A 12,090-nucleotide genomic window follows, 5' to 3' on the forward strand; every position below is an offset into this window, starting at 1 on the left:
AAAAGAAAAATTACAAAATAATATGATAAACATATTTATCTAGATTATATTTCTAAAAAATAAAAAAGTACTAAGTGGCACAAGTTTTTCCTCTGACGTATAATACTCCGTAATTCAGCAACAAAAATATCTTTGTTTTCATGTAATATCAATAACAGAGATTCTTTTGGCCAAAGAATATGTTGCAGAATCTTGTATTTATACTCCCTCCGGTCCAAAATAAATAATTTTTTGGTTGTTTTCTCACATATTAAGAAATTCACCTTTTAACATTAATTAGCAGTGAAACTGACCATATTAACCTTTATTGTCTTTTCACATAAACACTCCTAACACATACTCTAACATTATTTACTCCAAGGACAATGTAGGAAAAAAATTAATTCATTCATTCTTGAAATCTGATTTTGGACCACAAGAAAAAAGCCAAAAAATCACTTATTTTGGACCGGAGGGAGCACTATATCGATTACCAATTCCGATCATCATAAATGGTTCGCATCCACGTAAATCACATTACTCCCTCCGGTCCACAATAAGTGACCAATTTGCTTTTTAATTTTGGTTCAAAATAAATGTCCATTTATATAATCAAGAAAAAATTTAATTTGTTTTTTTAAATTACCCATGTACCCCTAAAAAGTCATTTACTCCTCACATTTGAGAAGAGAAGTAATTGCTACTATAACTATGGTGCAACATTTAATGAAGGGCAGTTTAGTCACACTAATTATTTTCGTCTAAAATTTAATATTTTCTTAATGGATGTATCCAAAGCAAATTGATCACTTATTGTGGACCGGAAGGAGTAGTTAAACTACTCCCATACCTTTTCAAAAGGATCTCAAATCTTAAATTTGGACAAGTCTTAAATCTCAATAATCTTAAATTTGGAAGAGAATATCTCCATAATCCCATTTCATGACATCCCAAAAATGAAATTTTATTACATTAGCCAGGTCAACAATTCAAATATACTAGGAGTACTAGAACTTAACTAACAGTATACTGCTAATATATTTCATTTACAATACTAAATTAATAATAACAATTCAAATAAAATAAAACAGATACTCAAGAAAAAGAAAAAAGGGAAAAGAACAAAAATCAGTAAGTTTAATAAGAACTTTAAGTTACAATTACAATACAACACTATTTTGTTTCAATTATGTACAAACAATTTTCTAACCAAAAATTCTTTTGCAGCTTGCAACCTAAATAGGTCCCATCTAACTAAAACATTGACTTAATTTCCCACATTTGTCTCTCTTTTTCAACTAGGCCAGCCCATCCCCTATTTTCCAATCCAATTATGGATCATTTTGAAAGCCACCTTTTTTCTCCTTTTCCACCGCTTTTTGTGGCCTTTTTTGTAAACCATAGTTTTCAAATATAGTGACCTTTTACAACAATGACCCACTCGCTGTTCCAGAAACTCCCAGAACCAACATTGATAATTACTTTCAATGTACACGTGTTCTTTTTCAACATCCTCATCTTCCTCGTTGCTCTAGCAAGTGCTTTTGTGGGGCCCAATTACTGGGGACCACTTCTTAATTTTTGTCTTTTTTGGTTCTCCATCTAATCATCAGCCTAATCGATCTATCCACGGCTGACCATCATGATGTCCGCTTCCTGAATCTAACGGCTCTGATTTCACGTCTGATCCGTGCAGCTGTACTTGATCCTGCACTCTTCCTTCCCTTTCAGATTCTTCTTCGCTGCTTCTCCTCACGCGCTTTACCCCAATTGATACTCCAAACAATCGCGGGCTTATATCTTCCTCCGCCTTAACACCGCTGCATTCCGCCGGTGTAGCGGTGGCTCCGCCGTCCATATCCGCCGCAACCTGACCTGCGGGAAGCAATTCGAGAGCTCTTCCATCTGGAATTCCTGCCAGTGTCTCTGATGGATTCCCTGTGTAATTCGACATCAGATTGTATACGTTATTGCATAAGCTTCTTAACCGATTTAATTCCTGACTCAATTGTGCATTCTCTTTCCTCAACCGTTCATTCTCTTCCAGAAGCTCCGGTGTCGTTGTGCACGTGGTGGTCCGTAACACCGCCACTGCGGCAGCAGTAGCCGCCGGCGACGAATTTGACGACAACACCTGCTCGTCACCGGAGTTTGACGGAGATACCAACCGCACTGCCGGTGCCACCGCTATCGTCACCGCTTGTGTTGCATTCACAGCTACTGTCGGTGAAACCGCAGTAACGGCAGTCCCTGCCGGTGAGATTTTCCGGCGTTGAATGTCACGAAGAAGTCCTTTTTCTCCTCTCCGGAAACAATCATTCGCGAATTCCCATCGATCAGGTACAACTTTTCTGAATCCCTAAACAATAATTTCACAAAACAAGTTAATCAATGTAAACAGAATAACCAAAAAAAGGACTAAAAAATCAGACTTTTTTAATTAAGAATATAAGAATCTTACGTAAGTATTAAGCTGCCGAACGAAACTGGAGAAATTATTATGCTTAAAATATTTAGGAAGCAAATCCCTAGCAAATTCAGCAGGCTTCCAAACAATGAACGTCGTTCCATCTTCATTCCACGAGATCAACTCGTCGATGGCAGGATCATCGACGAGTTGATAAGTTTTCGTCAGAAATGGCGTCGGAAGAGATTTCTGATTCTCACCGGCGGTAGATTCGCCGGTTTGTTCAAACGGCGACGGCACCATGACATCCACTGCTACTTCTATTACAGATCCAAACCCAATGAGGTATTGAGAGAAAGCTGTGTTTTCGTTTTTTTGTTCTAGAACGTTCGTAGGAGGTTAATATAGAAGGAGAATTGAAAGAAAAAAATGGTTGATAAGGAGAAGGGAATGATAATAGTAGGGGTAAAATGGAGTTTAGGGTGTGAGGGGTAAACATGGGACCCACTAACTAATTTCTAGTTAGGAAGTCGCGAGAATGTACCTTAAAAATTTTGGAGGGGTAAAACCGTAAAAGTATTTTATTTTCCAGAAGGTTCTACGTTTCGTTAAGGTTCCAACATCATTAATGTTGTGTGTCTTTAATTCCCACTTATAAAATGTAGAAAAGAAAGAGTACGTGTCGGAGGAGTTATGAATTGCTTATTCTTACGTTAGAGATAAGGATGCTGGTGCTGTTAGATAAGTTTGAGAAGATTTATTATAATAAGTTTAAACCAAATTTTATACGAAATAGAAATAAAATTAAACTTATGTCTCAAAACTTGCTTTTTTAGTTCGAATCTCATAACGTCTTAATTTTAAATTCGCTACTATATTTAAGATAAATTATTGCTTTTAGAAAATCGTTTGATGAAAATGTGAGATGACGGGATAGTAATCAATATTATTTCTTTTCTTTTACCGTCGGTAATAGAAGAATTTGCTATTTCAACTTAGTAAAGATCTATATGATAGAGCTAAAGCAGTCATATTCATTAATTTACTAATCTAAAGTACGGATTGCTAGCTTTTACTAGCTTAAGAATTTAAAATTCCTTTCCATGCAACCTTTTCTAAATATAATTATTGCCATATTTGTCATTGTTATGAAACTTTTGTTATTGGTTGGTGGGGCGGGGGGGGGGGGGGACGTCGTGTTTGTAGTTAATTGGAAAGAAGAATGTAGACGAGAGAAGTCATTCGATGGGGTATATGTCCTGTACCCGAGTGGCATAATGTAGATACTTTTTTAATGTAAATGTAATGTAGAGTTTCATTTTTGTGGTTGTAGCTCAATGTCCTTTTTATTGTTTATTTATGGAATTTAATTTTATTGATTTTAGCATGACATGGGTTCAGGGAAATCTCCTATAAGCTATTTTTATCTGAATTAAGTTATACTAGTAATATTATGATATTTCGGCCAATAGTCTTGCAAGAAAGTTGAATTTGTTCCTTACTAATTTTCACTTATTTTTCCAAAAACGAAATATGAGATTGAAATAGTTAAGAATTAAATAAGTCTTATAAAGCTATATTTGTCTTTCCTTGGGTTTAATCCGCTTTTGATTTGCTGACCCCTCTTCTCTTGTCTTTTATCTTCTTGGTAGAATAAATGGCTTTTTCCCCAAGTGTACAAGTCCAAGTAATAGAAAATTTTGCATGTTTTTTTACTAAGTGTACAAGTTCAAGTGACACAAAAATTCAGATATTGATGTACAACAGTAATAAGTACGCCTCAATCTCTATAAGATTTGTACTTCTTCCGTCTCATATTATGTGTCATAATTTTCTTATATATGGCCCTTAAGAAAAATTAGTTATGATGAGATTTTGACTACTTTACCCTTATGAATATTTTCTAAATTTATGTGTCATCTCCATTAATGACATTATCCATATTTTTACTAAATGTGAATGCAATTGATTTGCTTTATAGAATGTATGAGAGGCACCTAGGATAAAATTTAAAAATTAGTAAAATTAACTCTTCCAACATAGAATTGATTTGCATGAAATAGAATTCATCTTTCCTTCAAAACATTTTCAAACGAGTGATTTGAAAATTTTCCAACTAAAATTATTCTGGAGCCAAAAAAATCAACTTGAAAGTTACTTTAGTTCCATTTGAAGATTTAAGATTTCCCACCTTAAATTTCCTATAAAAAAGAATGCTTCACTAAATTCTTGAAATGAACATGGATCCAACACAAAGTCATCAATTTCCATTGATCCAAATAGATCTAAATATGCCAGCTGAACTTCATGTTGCTAATGGTGTTAGACCACAAATTCCTGATCTAAATATTACTACAGATGCCATTCCTGGCCAAAATATTGAATCTGCCTATCGAAGAGTTAGAACATCTTCTATGAATCAATTGTTTTTGGATTTAAATACAGAGCCAAGTTGCGAAAATGATACAGTACCATTTGGAGGTATGCAGTTATCACAAGATGAGCTATCACTGCAAGAGCCAAATATAAATATTGGTATGATCAAATTATCATACCAATATATTCTTTCATTATAATTAATCTAGCAGAATTTTCTTTATATATTCTTTCATTATCATGTACTCTAGCAGAATTTTGATTTGAATAGACTTTATAATTTTTTTTGGTATTTACAGTATTGATTGCATTAGTGTAAACATGATTAAAGTGTTTAAGATAACAAGGTTGAATTTTTGGTATTTGAATAAAATTATCCATAATTAAGGTATTTGTGGTCTTCTAGGATAATTATTATTAAGGGTAAAAAAGAAAAAATATAATCAATTTTGTCTTGAACTTCTAAAATGACAAATAATTTGAGACAACAATTTTTAGTAACTACGACTGTTAATATGAGACGGATGGAGTATATTCATATTCATATGACATAAAAATTTAAATGAGCTTTTTTCCCTGATATATTTATAGAACTTATTTTTCTCAAATAGAATGATGAGATTCTAAGTAGAGCTGTCAATATGGGCTGGCCCGGTCCAGCCTAGCCCAGCCTATGCGGGCTTTGGCATTTGACGGACTAGGCTGGGCTGGCCCACTAATTTGATGGGCTTTAAAATGGTCAGCCCAACCCAGCCCTATATATCCCACGGGCCGACCCATCATTTTTAAAGTTATTATTTAATTTTTTAAAAATTTAAGTTTTAACCTAATATATATATATATATACACACACACACCCCACACAAAGTCTATAAACTAGGGCTGTCAAATTTGGCCCAAGCCCAAATGACCCGTCCAACCCGCCCAAGGTTGGGTTGGTTATTGACCCGCCCATTTATTGAACTTAGCTCATCTTGACCCAACTCATCTCAACCCAATTAAAGTTGGGCTAATTTTTAGCCCAAATTGATCCATGCGCAAGTTTGTCAAAATATCTTAGAAATAATTTTATTTTTTGTTTAATATTTTAAATATGACCATAACAAAAGCAAAAAAGCCTTATTTAGTAATTATACAATTTATAAGAAAATTGTAACACCCCAAAATTTTTACAATATTTGCATTCTTGATTGAGCATTTTTTTATAACGAGAAAATATTTTACTTTGCACTTCCTAAATATAGAATGGTCAATATATGAAAATTTCTTGCTTTAGGTTGTGTTAATATTGGCAATGAAGTTCCATGGTGTTGCTATATGTAACACTTAATATTATTTTGACGAGTTGTTAGTAAATATAGTATATAATTAAGTTTTGGGTTTCCAACCTTTTGTATTTATCTAAGAATATTTAGTAGTTGGTGAACCATTTTATTTCATATTTGTCCATAAACTCCCTATTCCTCTACTCTTCATAAATAAAGAAGAATAACTATCTACCTCTGTCTCTCTTTCTATCTCTATCTTTCTATTTCTATCTCTCTCTCTCTCCTCCGTAAGAACAAGAAGCTGAAGTTTCATCAAAAAAACAAAACCATGGATTTTTACTAAATCAACGCACAAAATTCGTTTTAGGTGAAGATCAAGTTGCTCCTCTTGGTAAGTTTCTAAACTCGTTTTTATACTAGACACCTACTAGTATTTTCTACATATCTTTTTGTACAGAGCTCCGATTTAAGTGATCCAGGACTTTATGGAAAGGTATTTCATAAATCTATAATTTTTATGAAGGAACCAAAATCTAGTTTTGTTGGTATATACCTGAAAAAGGGTCAAAAAGTACAGGACAGGTGTTGCCCAGATTTTCAGTTCTTGAAATACTCCATATACTGCTGTTAGTAATTTTAGCATAACTTTTTGTTCAAAATTGATATGGTGGTGATTCAAGATGTTCTGAAACGGTAAGACATAGATCTACAACTTTTGTGAAGACTATAAGGTCTAGTTTGTCCGTATAGATCTTCAAAACTGAGTCACAACTCGGAACAGTGATACTGTCCAGAATTTCTGTTTCAAACGTTTTTGGGTAATTTTCACCAATATCATGTTTAGTTGACTTGTTAAATCACTGAATTTATTTAGATATTTGATTATGTATTTAAGGTATATAAACCCTTGAAAAAAAATCAAATGGGGAAGTGTTTGAGGAAGTGGACAGATTTGGTTTGCTTACGGCGTAGACGATTCGAACGTCCCCAAGTTGTGATTGAACTGTTTTGTGGTAAAACACCAAGGTTTACGTATAAATTGTACTCTTTTTGCTTGCTGGAAATATGTTGAAATAACTTGATATTTTATTTTTCTTGTCTTCGAATTATATTGTTATATTCGGATTATATCAATCTTGTAAGAAATTTGCTAAATCTCCCATTCGTACGGATTGTTTGTTCATTTTGCATTCTTGTTGGGACTTTGTCCTTCTTGTGGAAGTGACTTGGTCACTCACTTGGCATGCCTCTTGATTCGGATCTTTTGTCATCTTGACTTTGGATTTGTAGTTCGTCTAGAATTATGGAACTTGTCCGTGTTAAGTACGAACTAGGAAGCCATTTTTAATATGGTTCTTGATTCTCTTGTCTATTGGGTTTTGACCCTACTTGATTTGGGGTTTCGGTTCATCTTGATATCTGATTATGCTTAGTGTGATGGCATGACGTACATATTGGGCGAAAAATGGATATTTGGTATACTTCCTTAAATTGATAGTATGCACTTTCTAGACTCTTGAACATTGTTATTGATATTTGGAAACACTTCAAAGTTTGATATTGGTATGTTTGATATATTTGTTCACTTATTTTAAATTATATTAAATTGAGCTAACTATGATTGAAAAGGGGAATTGGAGAATTTAATGACTTCAAGCCTAAAGTTTATACACCACTAAGCTTTATGCTTAGCGATAGTTGTTTTCTATCGTAGGAAATGTTCGGGATGAAATCTGAAGATGGCCAGGGTGAAGTAGTCTCTTTGGGAGAATTTATGGAGATCACATTTGCATATGCACCTTGGTTTGCATAGTTTTGGGACGTGTACATGATATATATATATATATATATGTCACGCTTATGTTATTTGGAGGCTTGTTGGATTTTAAAGACCAAAATCTTGTAGCTTGAATTTGTAACCTATTTTATTGTATTAGGGTATTTTAATAACTCAAGACTTGTAATATGCTGAATTTACGCTTTCTCTTGTAAATATGTAGAAAAGGAGAAAACTAGTTTCCTTTGTTTTTTATATATACCCGATAGTTTGAAATTTATGTACAATATAAACTTGCGGTGATTTTGAATGATTGTATAAATCAGTTAGGAAATTGCTTTAATCTGTTAATGTTTTGACATTGTATTTCATTTAAAATACAATTATGGTGTATTTATATAAAAAAATATATATTGCACTTTCAACCTTTTCCCATGGGCCTGCTTCCGCTACTAAAATTATTCTAAATATTTTTATTAATATCTCTTTTAATATTTTGTAAGTAGGAAATTAGATTTGTTTTCCTAAGTAGTACCCTCCCAAAGGGGTTGCTACAAGTTTTGGTATCAGAGTCACGGTTTGTGATTCTAGGATTTGTTTTGTTGTGATGGTACCTAGTATTTGTTGTTATTTCCTTTCTTTAAAATGACTTGGAGTTTATAAATTTTTGCATACTTGTTTAATTTAATTTATTGTATTTTGTGTGCATACGCATCATGTACATGTCCCTAATGCAGTGTGATCTTATCTTTTATAGGATTTTTAATATGGTCTCTTCTTCGAATAGAGCTGTTGAATCCGTTGATGAAAGTCAGGCCCAGTATAATGTCATGCCTCACCTTCAGGGAGGAAATGAGGAACCCTTGCCTGACCTAAATCATCCTCGTGTTAGTGGAAATGAAATGGGCAGTAACCCAAGAGCAATGAGTCATAATACTCCATTTATGACTCCCTCATTCCAGTAGATGGCTGAATTCTTTCGTCACTTAGCTGGGACAATGTCAGAACCTAGTGAAATGAATTTTGAGAAGATGAGAAAAATGAGCGGAGTTGAATTTGAAGGCACTACAGATCCCACGGTAGCTGAACAATGGCTCGAGCGCATGGAGAGGGTCTTTGAACAACTGGAGTGTACTAATGCTGCTAAATTTAAGTATGATATCTCTCTTTTACAAAAAGATGCCTATGATTGGTGGGTAAGTGTGCCAAATGCAAAAGCAAAACCTCCGGTGCTGACTTGGGATGACTTTGTGAAATCATTTCGTGCAAAATATGTTCCCCCTGTCTATTGTGATGCTAAAAAGAAAGAGTTTATGAATTTAAGACAAGGGAGTATGTCTATTGCAGAATATCAACAAAACTTCTCAGGCTTTCTCGCTATGCTAAAGGTATTATTGATGGTGAAAGAGACAAGTGCAGAAGATTTGATGAAGGTTTGAATGGTTACATTCGAAAATCAGTGGCAATCTTACAACTTGATGATTTTTCCAAGCTGATTTCAGCTGCACTTACTTGGGAAAGAATTAACAAGGAAGAAGCTAGTAGGAGAGAAAACAAGTTTAGGAAGGGTAATTCAGAATATGGCGGTCCATCCAAAAAGGGAAAGTTTGACTATTCCAAGACCGAGAGTGCACATAAATCATTACATCATAAGCAGAATAAGTCAAATTTTTCTACTGCCAGTACTCCAAGTTATGGCCAAGGCAAAACTCATACACCTACTTGTGCACAGTACGGGAAGAATCATTATGGTACATGTAGACGAGCTTCTGGTGCTTGTTTTAATTGTGAAAGTATGGATCATAAAGTGAAAGATTGTCCTAATCCTAATCTTCTTTCTTATACACATACAGAAGGATCAGTTCAAAAGCCTGTCACTACTCATTCTCAAGCTAATAGTAGTGCTAGACCTCGAAATATGCAAGCAACGGGTTCGAGTGTAGCTAATCAGGCTGGTGGGTCGAGAGCTGCTGCACGAGTTTATGCTATGAGATAGAAGAATGACCAGGATGGTCCGGATGTAGTTGCTGGTAAATTTCACTTATTTGGCATATCTGTTGTTACATTATTTGATCATGGATCTTCGCACTCTTATGTTTGCTCATCACTTGCATTTTCCGATACTGTTAAATATGTGAGACTTGACTTTGATGTGCTGGTCACGAGTCCATTAGGTCTAACAGGATTTACCGAGATTGTCCATTCATGATTCAAAATCTGGTATTCCCTGTCGACTTGCTTGAAATGCCCTTCCGAGACTATGATGTTATTGTTGGCATGGATTGGCTCCATAGGCACCATGCATTGGTTGATTGTAGGTTGAAGTAAGTGACATTTAAAACTCCTGCATATTCACACATGGTAGTTCAAGGAGAAAGATCATTGACATCTAATATTATTTCTGCGGTCTTGGCAAGGAAGATGATTTGTCAAGGTTGTGATGCCTATCTTGCTCATATAGTCGATACACGATTGGGGAGTCCAAGTCTTAAGGACATACCAACTGTGTGCGACTTTCCTGATGTATTTCCTGATGATCTTCCTGGGTTGCCTCCAGAAAGGGAGATTGAATTTCCTATAGATCTTGTCCCGGGAACTACCCCTATTTCTATCGCTCCTTATAGAATGGCTCCAACTGAATTAAAAGAGTTGAAGGCTCAATTGCAAGAACTTCTTGAGAAAGGTTTCATCCGTCCCAGTATTTCACCTTGGGGAGCTCCTGTTTTATTTGTGAAAAAGAAAGATGGCACTCCTTAGGCTTTGTATTGATTATCGACAGCTGAACAAGGTAACAATCAGGAACAAATACCCACTGCCTAGAATCGATGACTTGTTTGACCAACTGAAGGGTGCCAGCTTATTCTCAAAAATTGACTTGAGGTCTGGATATTATCATTTGCGTGTGAGGGAGCAAGATGTTCCTAAAACTGTTTTCAGGACCAGGTATGGCCATTATGAATTTTTGGTAATGTCATTTCGTTTGACAAATGCTCCTGCTACATTTATGGATCTAATGAACCGTGTATTCAAGCCTTATCTCGATCAATTTATGGTGGTGTTTATTGATGACATTTTAGTCTATTCCAAGAATAGAGAAGATGATGATAAGCATATCTGAATTGTCATGCAAGTTCTGAAAGAGAGACAACTCTACGCGAAGCTTTCCAAATGTGAATTCTGGCTGAATGAAGTGGCTTTTTTAGGGCACATTGTATCATCTGAAGGTGTGAAGGTTGATCCTAGTAAGATTCAAACTATTGTTGATTGGAAACTCCCTAAAACTCCAACTGAGATAAGAAGTTTCTTGGGTTTAGCAGGATACTACAGAAGGTTTGTGAAGGGCTTCTCTATTATAGCTTCTCCCTTGACCAAACTTTTGGGGAAAGACGCCAAATTTGTATGGGATGACAAGTGTCAAGAGAGCTTTGAAAAGCTCAAATCCTTATTGACACAAGCTCCAATACTTTCTTTGCCAGGTGAAGGAAAAGATTATGTGGTATACAGTGATGCATCTCATCGTGGCTTGGGTTGTGTTTTGATGCAAGAAGGGAAAGTAATTGCTTATGCCTCTCGAAAGTTGAAATCACATGAGTTGAATTATCCCACTCACGATCTTGAACTTGCTGCCATTGTTTTTGCCTTAAAATTTTGGAGGCATTACTTATACGGAGAGAAGTGTCACATATTTACTGATCACAAGAGTTTGAAGTACTTGGGTACACAAAAAGAGTTGAACTTGAGACAGCGTAGATGGCTTGAACTCATCAAAGATTATGATTGCACGATTGATTATCATTCTGGTAAAGCCAATGTGGTTGCAGATGTGTTGAGTCGCAATTCTCTTGCAACTTTAACTCTAAGTCCATTGCCTTTGCTTCTTGAATTAAGAGCCATGAATGTTTGCCTTTCATTTAATTCAAATGGTTCTATCATTGCTAATTTGCAAGTCAAGCCAGTCTTACTTGAGCAAGTCCAAGAAGCACAGAAGTTAGATGAGAAACTGGTGAAACGGGTTGAAGAAGTCCAAAATGGAAGAGAATCAAATTTTTCATTAAGGAAAGATGGTACCTTATTTTATAAAAATAGGTTGTATGTTCCTAATGATGATGAATTGAGAAAGCAGATCTTAATTGAAGCACATAGTTCACCTTATGCAATGCATCCTGGAGGTACTAAAATGTATCGGACCATTAAGGAGCACTATTGGTGGAGTGGTATGAAGAAAGACATTGCAAAGTTCATTTCTAAATGCTTGGTATGTCAACAAATAAAGGCTGAACATC

General features: G+C 35.1%; 1 protein-coding gene and 1 long non-coding RNA gene across 3 annotated transcripts; one reads left to right on the forward strand and one right to left on the reverse strand.

The window, feature by feature from the left end:
- Positions 1 to 1,113: 1,113 nt before the first annotated feature.
- Positions 1,114 to 2,822, reverse strand: LOC107769826 (heat stress transcription factor B-2b). 2 transcript variants are annotated; one of them, XM_016589088.2, is made up of 2 exons: positions 2,441 to 2,822; positions 1,114 to 2,338 (listed from the first exon to the last, which is right to left on the reverse strand). In XM_016589088.2, exons 1-2 carry the CDS (start codon positions 2,687 to 2,689, stop codon positions 1,589 to 1,591), a joined length of 999 nt encoding a protein of 332 aa, XP_016444574.1. In that variant the 5' UTR covers positions 2,690 to 2,822; the 3' UTR covers positions 1,114 to 1,588. The 2 variants fall into 2 exon arrangements, with proteins under 2 accessions (XP_016444574.1, XP_016444580.1); XM_016589094.2 differs by having other exon boundaries at positions 1,114 to 2,330; positions 2,441 to 2,766.
- Positions 2,823 to 6,071: 3,249 nt separating this feature from the next.
- On the forward strand, positions 6,072 to 8,158 carry LOC142179397 (uncharacterized). Its single transcript, XR_012707409.1, has 2 exons — positions 6,072 to 6,421; positions 7,745 to 8,158. It is a non-coding gene; the product is annotated as an uncharacterized LOC142179397 (long non-coding RNA).
- The last annotated feature ends 3,932 nt before the right edge of the window (positions 8,159 to 12,090 follow it).

Source organism: Nicotiana tabacum, chromosome 1 (assembly GCF_000715075.1).
Source record: "Nicotiana tabacum cultivar K326 chromosome 1, ASM71507v2, whole genome shotgun sequence".
NCBI classification, from domain to species: Eukaryota; Viridiplantae; Streptophyta; class Magnoliopsida; order Solanales; family Solanaceae; genus Nicotiana; species Nicotiana tabacum.

Coding starts and splice junctions, on each gene's coding strand:
- LOC107769826 (XM_016589088.2), bottom strand. CDS start 2,689: ATGGTGCCGTCGCCGTTTGAACAAACCGGCGAATCTACCGCCGGTGAG. Junction 2,339..2,440: donor TTCGGCAGCTTAATACTTAC/GTAAGATTCTTA, acceptor ATTATTGTTTAG/GGATTCAGAAAAGTTGTACC.